Consider the following 18,899-nt stretch of genomic DNA (forward strand, 5'->3'; position numbering starts at 1 on the left):
CTGTCCTTACGCTAAGAAACGTGACGCATTATCATTAAACTTCAAGCGATTTTATGTGGGGGGAAAAACGTGAAGTAACTGCACCTCTTTAATAAAAGTATGACTAGGAAAAATAAACGTGGCACACTTTTCTATCGGGTATTTGATCAACTAATTTTATTATTAAATCATAACATTTAATATAAATATAAGACTATGCTGTATGTTATGAATATACTTTCTTAATTTTTCCAAGCACTATAAAATGTACTTTCAAAGGTTGCAGAGTTCTGAAATGCATTATTTTCTTACATAAATCTCTCCTTCAATTGAATTTACACATAATTTCAGTACCCATGATTTTTTTTTTTGAAAAATATCCAATCTCTCAGGTTAATCATATAATTTAAATGCTATTATGAATATTTTTTAAAGTGACAAAAAATGTTTACCAGTTTTTTTCCTAACAAGAAGTGAACTGTATCAACCCAGCAAAAGTAGAAATAATAACCAAATTGACTTGCCTTACTTATTTATAACAGAATGAATGAAAACATCAATGAGACTTTAACAATCATATTTTATGTTAATGTTTTTTTTCACACAAATACTTATTTTAAGCAGCGATTTAAAAACATCAATAATAAGGAGACATGCTTTCATTTTCTACAAAACTGGTTTGATGAAAAGCTAAAATGAATTCTGACCCATTTATATAAACATAGGATTGATAATAAATGTAGTTATGGGGTCATTTTATTTATTGTAATGCACATACAATAAGAAGAGCAGATAAAGGAAAACCAAACACTGTCAAATATTTATCAGCAATCATTAACAATCAGCACACACTACGTCATTTAGTGTGTGTGTGCTGAGTGTAGAGATTAAGCTGAGGGTCATTCTGAAGTGACTCAGATGTAGTGTTGTAATATGAGATTAGAACCTTAGAACAGGGATTAAAGACAAAACACACACAACAAAAGGGCACATAAACATCTATCTCTTCTTTTTGCTCTCCTTCTTTTGTTTCTGTCGAATCTGAGGCGCCGCTCCTTTTGCTTTCTTCATCTGTTCTCCAGTTTTGCTTTCAGTGGATTCAGTCTCCTCCTGTGGAGCAAGCGACAGAAACAATAAAACTCTCCAGGTGAGCAGGAAGGCTGGGGTGAAAATATATAAAATCAAACAATTACATACAGTAAGTGTAGTCTGAGGATAATGCTCTTACTCCTGCTGTTAGAACAACTGGGACATTTGAGCTAATAATTAGTTTCTTTGTGATGTTCCTGGTGACTGATTTTGTGCAACTTCATCTCCACCACAGAGACAGCTGAATGAAACGCTAACATGCTCTGCTCATCCAACAAAAGCAAATCTGCCGTACGCGTTTCCTCCCGTCAGCACTACCACTGTGAACGCAGCCTTTGTTCTCTCAAGCAGGCTGCTGCTCAAGATGAAACAGCGACAGCATGTGCATTTTATTCAGGCAATCTCATCACCTGAAAATAGAATAATTAAAAAGAGGATTTAATTGCTTGAGTCTATAAATAATCTCTCTCGGAAGTGATAGTTTGAGGAGAGCTGCTTTTGGTGGTTTTTCCTTCAGATGTTCAAGTAAGATCATTTTTAGAAATATGCTTTCTGTTATTGTCAACATTTGTCAAGTTATCTAAACTTAATTATACACAAGTGTACATACAACTTTCATGGGAGGTAATTCATGTTTTATCTGAATTGTTTCTTTTCTCCAGGGTTTCATGACGAACTTAAAAGTCAAAATTCTGACTTTTTATGCAGGACCTGAGAGCAACCGTCTTAAATCCTCAACAGGTTTAAATGAAATGCTTAGGCCTGGTAGAGATAATACTTTATAAATTGTCTCTTAGCAACCTGGACCTCACAACTGCATGCTTTTTAGTCCTTAACAAAAAGCTTCTGATATAATTCTGGTTGGATATGTATAAATTTTTTTTTGCAGAATTGGTAGAGTTAATTCACAAGGGTTGGTTTCTCGTTCTTCTAGGGGTGATTTGAGGTGAATTAATCAAATTTGTAGGTAATTCCCTCTACACTTATCCTAGGAGTTTATCAAGGGCTACAAAAAGCAGGTTTCTATGTACGTTGGTAATGTGGGCGAAGAGATAAGAAAACAATTAAAAATAAATCAAAACTTGAGCCCAACTCTTCTTTTTAACCGTCAGTAGAGGCTATGTTTTCACCAGAACTGTTTTCTATTTACCAGCAGATTACCAGGGTCCATTTCCTTATTATAAAACCTTGCAGCTGAATCAGAAAATTTGACTTTACAGTGTCAGTGCACAGTCTTAACAACAACAGTCATCTGTTTCTTAGAGTGACACCCAAAAAAAAAAAAAAAACACAACTAATTTAGGTCACTGACCCGAGCCACAAAAAGCTTACAAAATAGCTGATAATCTTAAAGGATTTTCTGACTAAACTCCATCTAATGTGGCTGGATTTGGATTTGGACTAAAAGACGTGGCAAAGAGAAAATAGACGGTGCTTAGAGTCCAGTCACACCTCACACCGCAGGTTTGAGGTGTGACATTTAGAAAAGACTCCAATATCACCAAAACTTAAAGCAACTTTATTGTTCTGTCCCAAACAAAGTGTGATTTATACCATGTTATGTTATGAGAAGAAAAGAAAAGAAAGCATGTACAATGACCTCAACACCAATGGGCAAAAACCCTGGTAAAAAGATGCAAAAAATAAAAAATAAAAATAATAAAAGGCATCTTTTTTCCCTGGGAAGCACCTGGACCACAGTCAAATTAGGTTCTTTTCTTTTCTTAGGTTCTTTTCAACATATCCATCCCTTGTTTTACACCAGTATTTGTTATCAGAAACCTCAATCTGACCAAAGCAGCTGGTGCTTATTTTATAGCTTGAGATATGCATGATGGGATGGTAGGGTTGAAAAGGCTTTTTGAAAATTGTTTGCTTTAAGTTATATACATTAATGAATTGGTCCCCAACCTTTTTATTACCGCGGACCGGTCAAGACGTGGACATTTTGCTGCGTCTTTTATTTCTTAAAATGAGTCCACAAACGTTCACTATTGCTTCTACAACGTCATCAGTGTTTGGTCATTCTAAATTCCCGTGTGCTATGTTGGGGGTTTTGCTGGATTTTCTTCTGGAATCGCGATATTCGTGACTGGAATCGGTTCGTGTTGCTCCTGCCGTGTCGCTGGAGACACGAACCGATCGAACCTGTTGTACTTTTATCAGCTCTGTGGTCACAGAGGCTTGGAGAATCGGCCGACAATTCTTAAATCTTTCCGTCTAAATCAGACTTAAGACTCACAAGCTCTACTCATATCCTCTCGACCATTGCCCAAACGTTCTCCGACTCTGGTCGCTATGGTAACGTTTACATATCTCTTCAAAATAAGATACAGAAGCGCTACAAAAATGAACATTTTACTTTCGTGAAAATTTTTACTCACGATAACGACTAAACGGGGCCCTGAGCTTGTTTCTCTGCAATGAGATGGTCCGATCTGGGAGTGATGGGAGACAATAACACCCGAAGTGTTGCTTATATCCACAGCCTGCTTGGTCTCTACGTGGCGAAGCAGCTTGAAGCTTCGTTGCCTCATTAGCGAGCCGGTCGCCGCATGTCACGCAGAGCGGCTTGTAATGTGGGACTCACCTACCGGTCCGGGATAAATCCATTCTCCTGTCTCTTCTCTGGGCCTTTTCCCCTTTGCAAAGAAACTTTCCAAAGACATCTGATCTGTTTCTTACTCATTTTGCTGCTTGTGGGCTCAATGTTGGCGCGCAAGAAACCGTGAGAATCTGGTTAAAGGATTTTAAAAATAAAAGATCCTCCAGACTCAAATAATACATAAAACGGAAATATTTAAATATTATTTCTTGTGCAGGCCGGTGCCAATTGGTCCACGGACCGGTACCGGTACACGGACCGGGGTTTGGGGATCACTGCATTAATGTACATGTGTGTAATGCTGCAGAAAAACATCCCTATGTGGAAACTATATTGTATCTTGTAAAGTGGTACATAATATAACATAGTATAATGTATAAATATTTGTGAAAAAATCAGAATGATACAGATGAGAGCGGAGAGCTCATTATTCCGTCATCGTCTACGTTAGATAAAAAAAATAAATATTATCCAGTTTAGAAAATAGCAGAAATAAATGTAGGCATTTTGTGACAGCTTTATCTTTCTTGTTCAAAAAGATAATGTTTCACAGTCTAAGACAAAGCAATTATTTCAACGCTTAAAACGCATATCAGTGGATTCTTGTTGTCCAGATAAGAGGAAAACATTTTTTAGGATGGGAACAATATTGAAGTACTGGATCGTATTCCTGCTCCTCCCAGTGGAGTCCACCCACCTGGTCATGACCCTTGGATGAGGGCATTATGATGGCCAGGATGCAGATCAGCTGGAAAATGGCACCCAGGAACAACCCATAGCGCAGGATGCTTTCCAGTAAGGTGGGTTCGGGTACCTCCGGAGGGGACAGGTCCAGCTCTGCAGACATGATGCTGCTGTGTCTGGACTTATTTCATCCGACGAACTTCCTGCCCAACCAACATCAGTAGGATTAATTAACACTGTCTAGAAATTAGCTGGTTAAAGTTAAAATTGGATGCATGATAGCCTCGTATCTGCAAAGCTAACACACAGTATCATACAGCTAAGCCAGCTATTGTTCTGCAGCAAAAGACATATGCAGTGCAGCTTTAGAGCCGATCTGTAAACACAGAGAGGCTATGATAAAACAAAGAGCTGAGTAGAAATAAATCTGGGTTAAATTATATCTTTGCTGGATGAAAAGCTCACCAGTAATGACGGAAAAGCCTCGATTGTTTATTTGGTCCAAAACGTTCTATCGTCAAAATCGAGAAAAGAAACACATGGAAAGACTTTGCACTTTAAGAATAAACGGAGAGAAAATAGCATAGTTTATCACAAACCAGGAAAAAAAAGAAAGAAAAAACGGAAGTGACGCACTCAAAATGCCGTCTACTTCCTTTGTGGTAGAAGATTAATTTGAAAATGTCGCCCTCTAGCGTTCGTTTTCTTTTGACGAGATGTTTTTATAAAAAATACAGATGAAATAAATCAGTATATTATTATTATTATTATTATTATTATTATTATTATTATTATTATTATTATTATTATTATTATTACACTAATGAGATGTTCTTTTTATTATTTAATCCTCTCTTTAGGTCAAATATATTTTCTTGTAACAGTAACATCATTACTCCAAAGAAATACTTGCACCTCTCTAAAGATCTGTATATTTGTTCTTTCTCTAGGGCTGCAAGAACAAAGTTATGTATGTTGAAAAAAGGATAAACTCTTCTGCTTTTGTGCAGACCCTCAAAACGGCACAGGAGAATTTAAAAGCCTAGAAAAGGCAACAAAATATCAGAAATTAAAAATAACTAAATTAAATAAAACATCTTATGTGTGTATATATTTTTCATGCAGTGTTTAAAGGTAAAAATTTTAGTTTACACAGAATGAATAATAAAAAAAAACCCTTTGTGACTCTGGGGATGCATGATTTGTGGCGAAACTGCCTCATTCAGCTGATATTTTCTCGTGGGTTCTTCTCCAGCTGGGTATTTCAATGAGCTGCAAGCTGAAGCTCCAGTATTACCATGATGTTTGTAGACTGATAAATCTGTGTTCATGATAAATAAAAACTCTCGCTTTTCAGTTGGTGCAGATAAAAATATTGTTGTTCAAACTGGAGCTGACACTAAGTGTGTGATCTGGAAAATAAAATGGTGAAAATGTTACATCTTTAAAGGAACTACATGCAAAACTAAGATATTAACGTATTAAGTTTGTGATTCTGATTTAGTGTTTGTTTCTTTCAGCCATTCAAACTTAAAATAATCACATTTCATACCCAGACTCATATAAACTGAATTTATTTCATATAAAATAGTTTCTACATTCTTAAAAGAGCAATTGTACAATAATATGAACAGAAAGAATTCAAAAGTGATTAAAGGCAAAATAGATACATAGTATATCTTTATAAATGGCTGTTTTTAAAACTCTTACCAAGCTGAACCAATATTCTTCCTGAATCCAACAGTAACATGATGCTGTCTTGAAATTAAAAAAACATACAAACCAATATTATATCAGCTTGCAATATATTTCCAATAACATTTTAGAAGTCTTGGTCTTCAGAGATGCTAAAGTGTTGCAGGATCAGTCTTCACTGTGGCCTTTCATGTCTCTTCTTATGATGTCATTTACTAAAAAACAGAAAACAAGAAGTTCATGCACAAACCCAAGTGAGGTCAGATTGTTTTATTCAATGTCGCCAATAGGTGGCGCCAGAGTCTGGACTTCTTCTGTTATTTTGTAATAGCTCAATGTAGACTGTTAGAAAATGATGAGTGAGAAATTGGGGGGAGTGAAACAAACGTCCTTCACAGGACTTGAACCAGGGATGTTGAGGTTTGTGGTTGGCGCCTTTCTGACCTCAGTCACCAAGTTCCTCCTCCATGACATGATTTAATAAAACCTATGTGAGTCCATCAATGATTGACAGTGTATGGAAGAACGACTGCAGTTACATTGTTGTCCACTAGATATCCCTGACTTTGCTCTGGCGTCGATGGCGCTAATTCTAAATAGCTTTGGTATATTTTATATCACAGAATATGAAAGCAAAATGAATTATCCGCTTTGTATAAAAGACCAGATTGAGAACTTAGGTGTTTTATTATTGTTATTTTGCATCAGCATATATTTGCATGTGTACCGTTTACTTCCTGTTTTTGCCTGCCTCCAAAGAGGTCCAACCAGACATTTTCTCACTTTACAACACTGTGAGCTCTTTCCCGTCACAATTGTTAGGTTAGTTATAGTAGATTTGGTTGAAAGGAAACTGGGTGTACTCATTACAATTCAGAAAGTGTGTGAAAGAGACAGTGAGAGTGAGACTGAAACAGACAGGAAAGTGGATAGAAAGGCCCGTCTGAAAACCACATGGAAGGATTTGCAAATGTATAGTTGCATGGTGCTTGTTTGCACTGCAGACCGGGCCACAAACACCCATCCCCCAGGCTACAGAAACTTCTCCTTACACAAGCATTTTGATGATCTGTCTTTTTTTTTCTTATTGCTAGTTTATTCAATAGTCTTTAGGCCAAATTTAGTCACGTTTAAAACATTTTTATCAAAATATCTACATTTCCTGAGGCTTGTCTCGCTGTTAAGAAACATATTACAAGATGATTGATTTAAGATGAAAGCAGGATCTGGTCTTTGGGGTTTTTCCTGAAAATTACCAGTCAACTGTCTGTGTATCTGCCTGTTAAATATGCCATTAGTTCTCACATTTTGTAGAGTATTATATCAAATTCAAACGTATTTTCAGTGTAAGAAAACAACTTTTGTTTACTCTGAAAATAAACATACAAAACAAAAATATTTTAACTGAATTATTAAATTGAGGTAAGTTATTAACTGAATTTAATCTCCTTTGTGCTTTGTTTAATAAGCACAAAGGAGATCAAAATAAATGACAGCTGGGGTCAAAACAAGATCCTCATCTTATTTAGATTTATAAAGGAATCAAATGATGGGCACACAATTTTTTCACACCTTTATGTTTCTCCTAAGACGGCAAATAACATTAAAAGAGGATTATCAAAGGGAAGGTGAGCAGAGATTTAATAAAACAAGACTCGTTTTCCAGTGCTACAGAATGAGGTTTTCAATTCAGAGCAAAATTAGTTCTATGTTTCCAGTGAATGCATCTCATTTTTATTCTTAATTGATACCTTTGACAAATCTTTGTTTTGCTTTGTGTAGAGTGTATGGACAGTATGAGCATTAAGAAGGCGAGGCCAAACTGTAGCACATATAAAGAGCTATTTCATAAAAACACTGTCACATTATTTTACCCCTGGCTGGTCTGTCACAGCTGCCTGTCCCTGCATATTTGAGACTTGATAAATATATGCATCATCACAGCTTTAGACATAGTTTGCATCTAGATATTCAAACAAACTGTAAAAAACTCTAGTATTAACCTTTGGGAACAGGGTTCTGAGAAACGGATGTGACAAATTGACCCCAAAACTATAACATAAGGTTATCTTTGAATTGCAGGTTTTCTTCACTTATCAAGTTCTTCACTGTCTGATCCATTGCATTGTTTGATATTTCTACAGACGGTTTATTGTTGTTCTTTAAGTGTTGCTGATTGAAATCGGACTTGTAAAGCTCCACACAGATGTTTCCTTTTGGGCTGATTGCCTGATCTACTTCCTTATGTAGTGTATAAATATGTTTGTTAATTCTTTATCTGTAAGTGGGACATAAACTACAGGCTGGTTATCAATTTTTGTATGTATATGTGGATTTCTGTTCTTTCAAGTGAGATATTAATATTGTCAAAATGTTTACAAACATGAAAATATAACATTTATAACTAGTGCAAATATCTTAGTATGCTTGAAATAAGTCAAAAATAACTTTTAAGCAACTTTTTAGCAAAATTAAGAGTTTGATTTAAGTGAATAAGTTTTAATTTTGATGAAAAAGTATTTATTCCACAGGCAGATTAACTCACTACTGAAATGGGAGAAGGGTCTTGTTATGAGTGAAATAATCTGCCAATGGAGCAAAAACATCATCATAAATATTAAAATAATTATTGGCTTAAAACAAGCTCCAATATCTTGCAGAAATGTTATTTGTAGGATAGTTTTTTTCTTAACCCAAGTGTACTGAGATATTTGCACTAAAAACTAAACCAAAAATACTTGCTAAGATTTTATGTGTTTTGCAAAGATCCTTTTTTATTGATTTAAATGCAACATTTCTGTTTGTTAACATTTTGTAGAACATCTGGGCAAATAAAACTTCACACACATTAATAATACTCACCATCCTCCAGGTAGGCATAGCTGAGATTCTCTTGTTTAATGGTTATCTTCTCTGGAGCCTTATCGTCATGGTTTCCTTTAGCAGATCCGATCTGGGTGAGCGGCTGCCCGACTGGCTGAATCTGGCTTCCTGCCTTCACTTCAACGTATCTGGAAGGTGGTGACTTTCCCAGAGGTGGCACAAAACCCTGATGCCTCGACACCAAACAGGCTTCAAAGGAATCCCTGACCTGCGGACCCTCGCCCAGTTTGCTCATGGGGGTTCGGGCGCTGACACACTGACCGGGACCGGAGGCAGAATGGTTGGTGCTGTAGTTGCTGTAGAGCTGGTTTGCTGAGTGGTACATCACTGGGTTGTTGACCACATTCCCAGCTCTGGACTGGTAATAAGCTGGCTCCTCGAAAGAATCGGGTGGTAGCATATGGCTTCTGGGGTCTACAGTGGCTAGATGGTAGAGTGCGGATGAAACATTCAAGGTTGGAGGGTTGATGTCTTGCTCAAAGTGATGGTAAAAGGACTTCATTGAAATGGCAGACAGGTGATGATTGTCTGAGCAGTTGTATGAATCCAGATGGTAGTCATCCCGAGGCTCTGCTTTGATTGCTAGAAAATAAAGACAATTTTGACAGGTGAGAATGTGCTGCAGACATCACAACACTGCTTAGCATAAGCGAGCATGACACAGAGGCCGCAGCTGTGACAACATGCAGTCTCATCAGGGCTGTTTTTAGCCACAGTAGGTTATGAACATGTGCATAACATCAAGCAGCAGCTTCTGTAACTTAAAAATGAGGCCAGAGCTTTACTAGCAAAAAGTGATGTTTCTTCAACATGCGCTTGGTTTAAGACTGAGTCAACACTGATGATGCAAAACTACTTAGGTTATTTCACTCCATAATTACAATGTGTTTCTCCAAAAAATAAGGAATGCATGTCAAAAATTAGTGATATCTTTATATAAGATTTCTCCATAGATGACATTATCCTAGATTTATCAGTCTGAAAAACGTAGATATGTGCTGTTTGAGATCACTATCAGTTATTCAGAATGTTTTGTCAAGTTAATACTTCTCTCATAATCAATATAATAATACATTTGATTTAAGGGCAAGAAAAGTAAAAAAAAAAACAATGAAACATTTAACTGAAAATCAAAGCAAATCAGTGAACAAGACATGGCAGCAGTTAAAATCCTTGTTTAATAAAAAAGAGGCCCCTGAAATGTAAGAAAACATTTTCCTCCAAGGAAACAGTTCCAGTAGCGTCACAAAAGATGTGAATATATATATAAATTCATGCCATTTAGTCTGTGCCAAATGTGTATCATAAATTAATGGGAGGATGACAATTTGTAAAGTGATTTTCAGCAGCAGAGTGACACGTTTCCCCCTAAAGGGTTAGCTTTTCTCTCTGAGTATAAAATGTTTATTCTGTCTGCTGCTTGTTGCTGCAAGCTCAAACTGTCTAATTGCTCAGGTCGTTATCAGGTCTCTGGATGTTGACTCCATCTACTTATTTTTAGATTGAAGCTATTTCAGTTTATCTGTGTAAAGTGTTGCAATTTCCTGTGTTGCTCTTGACTTAATATGAGAAGTGTATAATTGACCAACATTGTTTTAGTTTTAAGCCACATCAAAACAAACAGAATTTCATTCTTATTATTATTATTCCAGGTCATAAATGAAACGTTATTTTGTCATTTTATTATATTCAATGTAATCTTTCAACATCAGGCTTCTGAGGTAAGTCTCGTACCATTACTAGTTTTATATTTTACCCCAACTGAGCTTCAGCTGGTCATGATTTAACATGTTTTGGTGATAAACACGCAGATAAACCTGTTTCTCCTTCTAACGTGAGAGAACTGACAGTTACACACCTATAACAGGAGTGTAGATGAAATGCTGAGGCTGACTGCGCTTCTTCTTTCCGTTGATGACATAGAAGTTGACTTTAGCCGGCTGGCAAATGTTTCGGTCTCGATAAGGAGGAACCTCAACGAACAGCATATTCTAGGAAAATAAAGACAAAATGAATCAGATGAGTAGAACTTTGAGAATTGTAAAAAGACATGGATTACTACTTAGTAGTTAGTTTTATGCGAATGAAAAAAAAAGAACTTCAGTTGCTTTTTGTCAAATGAATAGTTACAGAAACGGTACCATCAGGGAATAAATATACCTCAAATTAAATGGTTGCATTTAGTTTTGGGCATTTCTACTGTAGTAAAAGATGAATTTATTTGAAGACTTTTTGCCCATCTTTACCAAGCCTACCAACAAATGTTTACTTGCATAAACATGACAGTTCATGTGTCAAAACCAGCAAGTTGGCCGACTTACAGCTTGGGTTTTGTCTCTGTCCACAGTGGCCTCCACCTCCCAGATTTGCTGACCATCTAAACGAAGAGAGAAACAGTTTTATCAACCTACTAGTTTTTCATGTTGTCAGTATTAATTAACGCAGTATTGAAAAATCATGTCAAATCTCCCCTTGTTTCTCTATATTTTGATTTTAAAACCCCATAAAATTAGAATGCTATCTTGATCAACAGTAGTTTTATTTCTTTTTTCCTTGTTTTCACTTCACATGATAAATGTTAAATAAAGTTCTGATTTGTTGGCCTTTTTAGACTTTTTACCCTGACTTATGAACCTTTCAGTCTTAGAAATGCTCCTGGATGTATCGTTGTCAATGAATGGCAAAATCTAAGAAAAATAATCTTTGGGCACTTCTACAGCCGTTCATAAAGACACAATTTGCTTAAATATATTTTTAAAATCTATAAAAATACCAATACATTGGTTCCTCTATCTTTTCCAAGGAAACTGAAAGAACCAATCAGGTCTTTTTTTTTTTTAAATTTATTTCCTGGAGATGTTAAGTTTCACTCTTCGGAGTGAAAATATGTAGAAAAAGCTTTAAAACTTGTGCACTGTAGAAGCTTTGTTGTTGCCAGGAGATTGATAACATCAAGAAATGTAACACTTAGATTTTAGAAGTGTGTGTTACTTTATCTGGTGTTGGTAGAACCATAAAACAAGCTTCTGTGAAAATGTAAAAAAAAATTACAAAAGCAACTTTAAATATCTAAAATGAATGCATTTTTGACTCATCCAATTGACACAAAATGTGCATGTAAAAACTAAAACTATGTAAAAAGTGAGGGGAAGTTGAATTTGTAGTCATATTTGTTAACAAGCAATGGAAAACAGAGTATTGTCTGCTTTAGTGTCACATTCCCACCTCTGTTTTTACCTCTGTGTTTCTGTGCAGCCCACGCAGTGAAAAAAAAACAAAGCCTCTGCTCTAGGTCTAAGTCTTTATCAGCCTGTCTAACCACATCCTGTTGCACAAAACCCTACACCAAGCAACAGTGAAGCTTTACATGCTACCGACTGTACCTATCCAGCTCTTAAGCCAAGCAGCCAGGCAAATCTGTGTGGGCAGAAGGAGCGCCAAAGAGGTGATGAATTTCCATTTAGACATAAATAAAAGTTTTCACTTGCAGTGCAAAATAATAGTTTGAAAATGCGGCCTTTGCTTTGTCAAAGCTAAAAGTGTGGGCTGGCAACGGATGTGAGTCACCGAAAGGTGATGTTTCCCAGGTGATATGCAAATAATCTAAAAATAAAGATACTACAGGTGTAGGTGGGCACCCTCAGGGAGGATACTGCAAGGCCACAGATTATGATTATTAGTCTATTTTAATCTTACCAGCTCTTTTAAAGCCAAAAATAACCACATGAGAACTGGAGGTCAACAGAAAAAAAACACACACATTGACAAACTTTGTAACACCCACCACTTTTTGTGTTAAACTGGCTTTTCTAGGTTTTGGGAAACCCTGTATTATTCAGTATTATTCAAGAGTAAGCACAGGGAAATATAAAATACAATATATAGATATGCCTTCACACAATCCCCTCTACAACCACACCCCAATTTTTACACAAATTTAAATTTTTAACCTGGGGAGTGTTCTACAAGAAACAGAATGCTAAAATTCTGCTCAGTGAATAATTTGTCTTTCCCAAGTTTTGTCATGAAATGAATGTTGAACCCTTCTTATAAACATGAATGCCTCACATTTTGTGGCTTACATTTTGAACCACAAGAGTCGATTTATATTTATTTTGAACATACATAATCAAACACATGCATTTGTGTCATTACATAACATTCTATACATATTCCATCCAGCTTGTTATTTATCTTGTCGGTGGGTAAACGTTTACTGGCTTACAAAAGAAGCTCTCACCTTGTGTCTTTTCAGAAAATATCACTTTGGAGTCAGACGTGAAATTCTGTCCAGTTAGGACCATCTGCTGACCGCCAAGTATGGAGCAGCGGTCCAGGTCCTGCCTCTCGACCGCGGGGAACTCCTGCGCTGAGCGTTGAGCTGCAGACAACATGAACGCAGCTCCATCACCACCAGCTATAACGATAATAACAGTAACTGTCTAATATAATTTTTGCACACGTAAACTTCATACAGCATTCGATGGGGTTGGAAGCAACTTGAAGAGACACAAAATGGCCTCCGGGTTCAGGGATGTGGACACGAAACACCAAACGGACGCGCGTGTTCTTCCGTCCGATGTCCGTCTCACCGTTCCGCAACTCAATGTCGGCATTTCTTAACTTCAGAATGCCAACGCAGTCAATCCTGGACAAACACAGATGGAAACAATGCTAACCGTCAGATTTCTTGGATGAAACATGTTTTATAAATCCATTCTTTTCTTTTGTTGAGCCCTATTTTGGTAATAGTTGCAATATTTTTAGGAATCATTAGTTTATTCACATCTGTTTTGCAAGTTTTTTTTATTTGTATACCGTTTATTTTTATTCATTTTGGTGATTCTGTGGTTTCTGCTTCCCTTACATCAATTTGCCCCTTGTGCAGAATAAACATGTCCCTGACCTAGTTTTCTTATTTAAGAAATGCTTTTTTTGCCACAATTTTTTGTGTGACTCATCAGACATTTCTGCCACTTCAAAAAAAAAGAACAAACAAAAAAAAAACACACAGTATGATAGGTGTTTCTTGGAAAAACTCTCCAACACACAGGAAGTGATGCATTTCTTGTTTCCGTCAGCAGTAACAGCATTTGGAGTGAAAAACGTTGAAAAACCTTGACACTCTCCCAAGCAACCAGGGGTTTTGTGGCTGATTTTTCTGAACGATCTGAACTTTCACTGCAATAAAACGTCAGAAGAAAACAAACCAAACTACTCTGCTGTATCTCTCCATCTGTAGCACTGTTCAGTATGCAGAGACCCTGCACAGTGGTGTTTGCAGATTCACTTAAAAAGAAAGAGGTCACACACAACTGAATTGCAGTAATGTGTTACTTCCATGCCAGGACTTGTAAGTCTAAGTGTGAATTGTCTCATTTTTGCTTTAAAACCAACTTTACTCACACCACTCTCATGTGGCTCTTTGACTCCAGTGGGATCTCCAAAACCTTTGTCCCGCTGATCATCCTTTCCATGCTTGGTGTGGTGACGGTCTTCCCAGTGATGCGGTGGACCTGGTAAAAGGCGTGCGGTTTCAGGAGCTTCTCATCTGCTGTCCCGATGAAGACATGCAGCCCCAGCGGAATGGTGCCTTGGTATCCCCGAAGCTTAAGAAGGCGACACAAGAGATTACACACATACTTTATGCTGAATTCAAGCAGCCAGACATGCTGTTGCAGCAAAGAATGACTCTTTGTAGAAAGGTTTCGGAACTGCTTTGCATAGTACTGGGAAGCATTGCCAGGAAAACCAGCAGTTAGCCATTATTTCAACTCAGTTAAAGCAGTAAGCAAAAACCGCGTGTCAATATTTGTTTATCATGCTAACATATTTGTTGTCTGAGCAACTTTCACTTTAGCAGACTGGAACAAAGCATGGCTTAAACATCATCACTGATGGAAGCAGGGACTATTTCTTTATTTGCATGGCTGTTAGCTCTACATGAACACCAAACCAGGAAATACCACCCCACATATATGATCTCTTCCTTATTCTCATACTTTTCTCCTAGTAATCTGGAAAGCGAGAAGTCTACTTCTTTCTCACTAGATGGTTTTCCATCACAAACATGCACAAAACCTTGTTGATATTCTGCTAATGCCAAAAAAATAAAAAATAAATAAATAAATTTTGCAATTGTGGTGTTTCCATTAAATAAGAAATGCAATTAAAATCACATGTGAATAAGATAGTTTATGCGATACGTCATTAGAAAATATGCCAAACCATAATTCTCCTACCACTTCCTGTCATCTTCTTCATCTTTTCCACCAGTAGTAACATCTGGTTATTGATCTCACGACTCGCATAATGCACAAAAATTGTTTCCATTGTAATTTTGCGAAATATACAAATCTTGATACAGCTGAAAAGCAACCTCATCCTGGCACAAAAACTTTTTATCAGTAAAAGTTATTTTGAAATTGACATGTTTCCATTAAGCGAATGTATTGTTTGTAATTCCAATCTGTGCAATTATATGCTCAATGGAAACTCAGCTTCTCATTTTTGATTTGTACTTGGTCGTACACACCTGAACTTCAGGATGACCTCCGTTGGGTGTCTTGACTGCTCCTCGGCTGCCCTCAGTCTCATAGTGAGCTCTGTGGTGGGACCTGGGCTGCTGCTGGATCAGAAGCTCGTACTGGCCAGACTGACTGGGCAGTCCCCACTCCAAGGACGGGAGTGGTGAAACAGAGAGACCACTGAGAATAAAATGAAAACATTTATTGGAAACATTTGCAAAGTTTCTGGCATATCAGACATTTTGATATCTAATAAAAATAAAAATGTTATCTTAACTAAGAAAAGAGGTTAAACCAAGCACCTGAATGTGCATGTTGTGGGTTGATGTACGGGCTGAGTGGGAGGCCACACAGATGGGAGAATGTAGAAGGGCTCAGATTTCACCTCAGCTCCAGACCTGCCCATCCTCTCATGATCAATCGCCCAGTCATACCTTTCTCCATAAACACAGTCCTGTCTAGGGGGCTGTGGGTGAGTGGCTCCCACCCCTACAGGAGCTCCAACTCTAGGCAAAACTGAACTGAGGTTGTTGATCACTTCCTCCAGGGCCTGTGGTGCTGTCTGAATATGGGGCTGAAACTCTGCTTGGGCCGGATATTGGTGGATGTAGTAGGGCTCGTGGGGTGACGGGTTGGGACTGGGGCTCCGGGAGCGCTGCTTGATTGGCGTACCCCCCTGGCAGGGTTGGGTCTGGTCAAAACAGCGTTTGCCTTGTGGTGAGGTGGAGCGGGAACGCTGGTGGGAATGCGGAGAGGTCGGGCGCTGGTGAATCGGCTGCAGGAAGGTCTCATCCGTGATGCTGTTGCGAGGCGAGGCCCCTGGAGAGGAGTGTGCAGAGGAAGTATGGATGCCCTGCAAGCCTGGGCACAGGTCCAAGGCAGAGCAGGAGATGCTGTAGTTGCCGCCGTTTGGAGGGGAGACACTGGGTGAGTTCAAGGGAGAGCAGATATCCGCCGGCCAGCCAGAAGAGGAGTTACTGCTAGCGGGGCTCACACAATCCCTGTATGCACCCAGGGCTTTAGAGCCAGGGCTTGGCTCCATGGGGTGAGAGCTGAGAGAATCACCCGACGGAGTGATCTCAATCCTGGGGCTGGGGGAAGGGATATTACTGGCTCCTGATGTCAGCTCCAGACACTCAAACACGGCCCCTGACAGGTTGTCTGAGGTGGGACTTTGAGGGAAGTTGTCCTGGCTGCACGCTGGATGGGCGGTGTGATGATCGACCACCAGCAAGGGAGGCTGGCCGTCATTCTGAAGGAGAGCACCTGAGTCATCTGTTAGCAACCAAACAAAGGATTTATTAAGTCAAGAATAGCCCTGTTCATAATGACAGTACTTGGCTATCACATTTGAGTTCATTTTCATTTTGACCCATGAATTGCAAATAAAACTCATCTCCAGAGCGCACTGTGCAAGCCACATGCAAAACTAAGACCTGCCACTCACAATTTGGTTGTGCTATGATTTCATTTATCTGTTATAACTACACCATATTGTTATTAAAATACCTGCAAAAAAGTTGTGCTAACTAAACTTGTTGCACAAAAGTCCATTCGGGAAACTATAAAATAAAAGCAGTACATAATTGAATTAACAGTACAGTTTTATGGCAGACATTTTTATCCCACAATTGGGTAAAAGAAAAAAGAATGAATTAACTGACATAAAACTGAAGGCTTTGTGATTTAAACAAACACTCACCTTTAACGCAGCCAACGGGGAAATCTTCTCCGGGTGTGTTGTAGAGAAACAGGTCCGAAAAGTCTAACTCCGCTTGGCTTATGTCCTGCCCCAATCCCCCGAGCTCAATGCCCCCAGAAGTCATCTCCAGCTTTCAGCGAGTCACTTTTCTCAGTCCTTTTCGGCAATCTCCTTTCAAACTAGACTTTTTAAAAGTTGTGCGCATAAAATTGTAGAAAGAGAAAGGAAGCCGAGTCACAGCTACAGTAAGATCCGCCCGAAATATTAGCGGCTGCTCAAATAAAACCTCCAACAAGAGTCGATAGAGCGCTTCTTCCTGTCAGCGGTGATGATGAGAGGCAGACAAGAAGGTGTGGACCTGTGTGTGTGTGTGTGTGTGTGTGTGTGTGTGTGTGTGTGTGTGTGTGTGTGTGTGTGTGTGTGTGTGTGTGTGTGCGTGTGCGTGTGCGTGTGTGTGTGTGTGTGCAAACATGCACAATCTCTTCCTGTGTGAACTCAGTAACCTAAAATAAAAAAAAAAACTTGTATCAAATGAGATATTTTTCTCATGCATTCCTATCCGCTGCGCAGTAAAAAATTATGTGTAGATATAACGATATTTTACTTATTAGATCACTGCTGATATTTTCAACTATCATTTTACTTCTTCAGTGTAAGACCAAACAAGTTTGTAATTCTTTGAATCATTGGATCTTGTCGCAAAATATATATTCAAATAGCCAACCTGCCATATAATTAAATGTATAATTGAATTAACATACATAAAAAACGTTTTATAGATTATCTGATGCTTGCAGGGTTTGTCCACTAAGTGGCAGTATTGCACAACTTCAATCAAGCACTCAAGTTTGATTTCATTTTCAAACTTTTGTCGTTATTATCCATCCATCCATCCATCCATCCATCCATCCATCCATCCATCCATCCATCCATCCATCCATCCATCCATCCATCCATCCATCCATCCATCCATCCATCCATCCATCCATCCATGTTCCAATTAAATTATGTTTTAGTGTCTATACTCTTGTGAAAGTATCTTATTAATTCAGATTGCTCATAATCTGAATTTTTGCAACTCCAAATGTCAAGTTTCCCTCGAAGGAGGTGAACATTACCTTTCAAAAAAGTATTTTTGTCTAACAGTCACTCTTAAATGCTAGGGATCTTTTAATTATTTTGTCGCGATAGTATATTGGTCAGAAACGAAGTCTGAAATAAAATAAATCTATGTAAACGTTTGATTTTTAGGAAAGTAAAAAAACAAACAAAAAATATCTTTATGAATAATTACTGTGGCAATCAGTAAACTGACCCAAAACAGGAAAGTCTTAGTGTGAGGCAGTAAACAAAAATGTATTTTTATACAGAGTAAATAAATGTCTGGTTTCATTTATAAGTGAAAGGCAGTAGCTGGAATTGATTGACACTTTCAGTCTATTCTTTTGCTTAAACAAAATGCATAAGCTGAAGCATGTTGGTAGAAACCTTACACTAGATGATACAGCATAAGAAACACAGATGAAAATTGTCATTTTCATCTGTGTTTAGGAATTCACCTCAATTCCTAAACAGTGTACTTTACTTCCTCCTCAACCTAAAATAAAATATAAGATCTAATCTGTAGCCTTAATTATTTCCTTTGCTACAAAGAGCTGACCTTATTTTGCTTTGACTCACTTTGTCTACTTACATCACACACTTTACATGGAGGTGTTTGGATATGGTGTCTGTG

General features: G+C 37.9%; 2 protein-coding genes across 3 annotated transcripts; both read right to left on the reverse strand.

The window, feature by feature from the left end:
* Positions 1 to 539: 539 nt before the first annotated feature.
* manbal (mannosidase beta like) lies at positions 540 to 4,984 on the reverse strand. 2 transcript variants are annotated; one of them, XM_008408923.3, is made up of 3 exons: positions 4,823 to 4,984; positions 4,371 to 4,556; positions 540 to 1,089 (listed from the first exon to the last, which is right to left on the reverse strand). In XM_008408923.3, the coding sequence occupies exons 2-3, from the start codon at positions 4,518 to 4,520 to the stop codon at positions 979 to 981; spliced, it is 261 nt and encodes an 86-aa protein (XP_008407145.1). In that variant the 5' UTR covers positions 4,521 to 4,556; positions 4,823 to 4,984; the 3' UTR covers positions 540 to 978. The 2 variants fall into 2 exon arrangements, with proteins under 2 accessions (XP_008407145.1, XP_008407144.1); XM_008408922.3 differs by having other exon boundaries at positions 4,371 to 4,560; positions 4,823 to 4,983.
* A 931-nt stretch (positions 4,985 to 5,915) lies between these two features.
* On the reverse strand, positions 5,916 to 17,504 carry nfatc2b (nuclear factor of activated T cells 2b). Its single transcript, XM_008408924.3, has 10 exons — positions 17,165 to 17,504; positions 15,765 to 16,737; positions 15,471 to 15,642; positions 14,342 to 14,544; positions 13,411 to 13,583; positions 13,176 to 13,316; positions 11,257 to 11,312; positions 10,794 to 10,926; positions 8,915 to 9,517; positions 5,916 to 6,267 (listed from the first exon to the last, which is right to left on the reverse strand). The coding sequence occupies exons 1-10, from the start codon at positions 17,286 to 17,288 to the stop codon at positions 6,221 to 6,223; spliced, it is 2,625 nt and encodes an 874-aa protein (XP_008407146.1). The 5' UTR covers positions 17,289 to 17,504; the 3' UTR covers positions 5,916 to 6,220.
* Positions 17,505 to 18,899: the final 1,395 nt, after the last annotated feature.

Source organism: Poecilia reticulata, chromosome 5 (genome assembly GCF_904066995.2).
Source record: "Poecilia reticulata chromosome 5, P_reticulata-male-v2, whole genome shotgun sequence".
NCBI classification, from domain to species: Eukaryota; Metazoa; Chordata; class Actinopteri; order Cyprinodontiformes; family Poeciliidae; genus Poecilia; species Poecilia reticulata.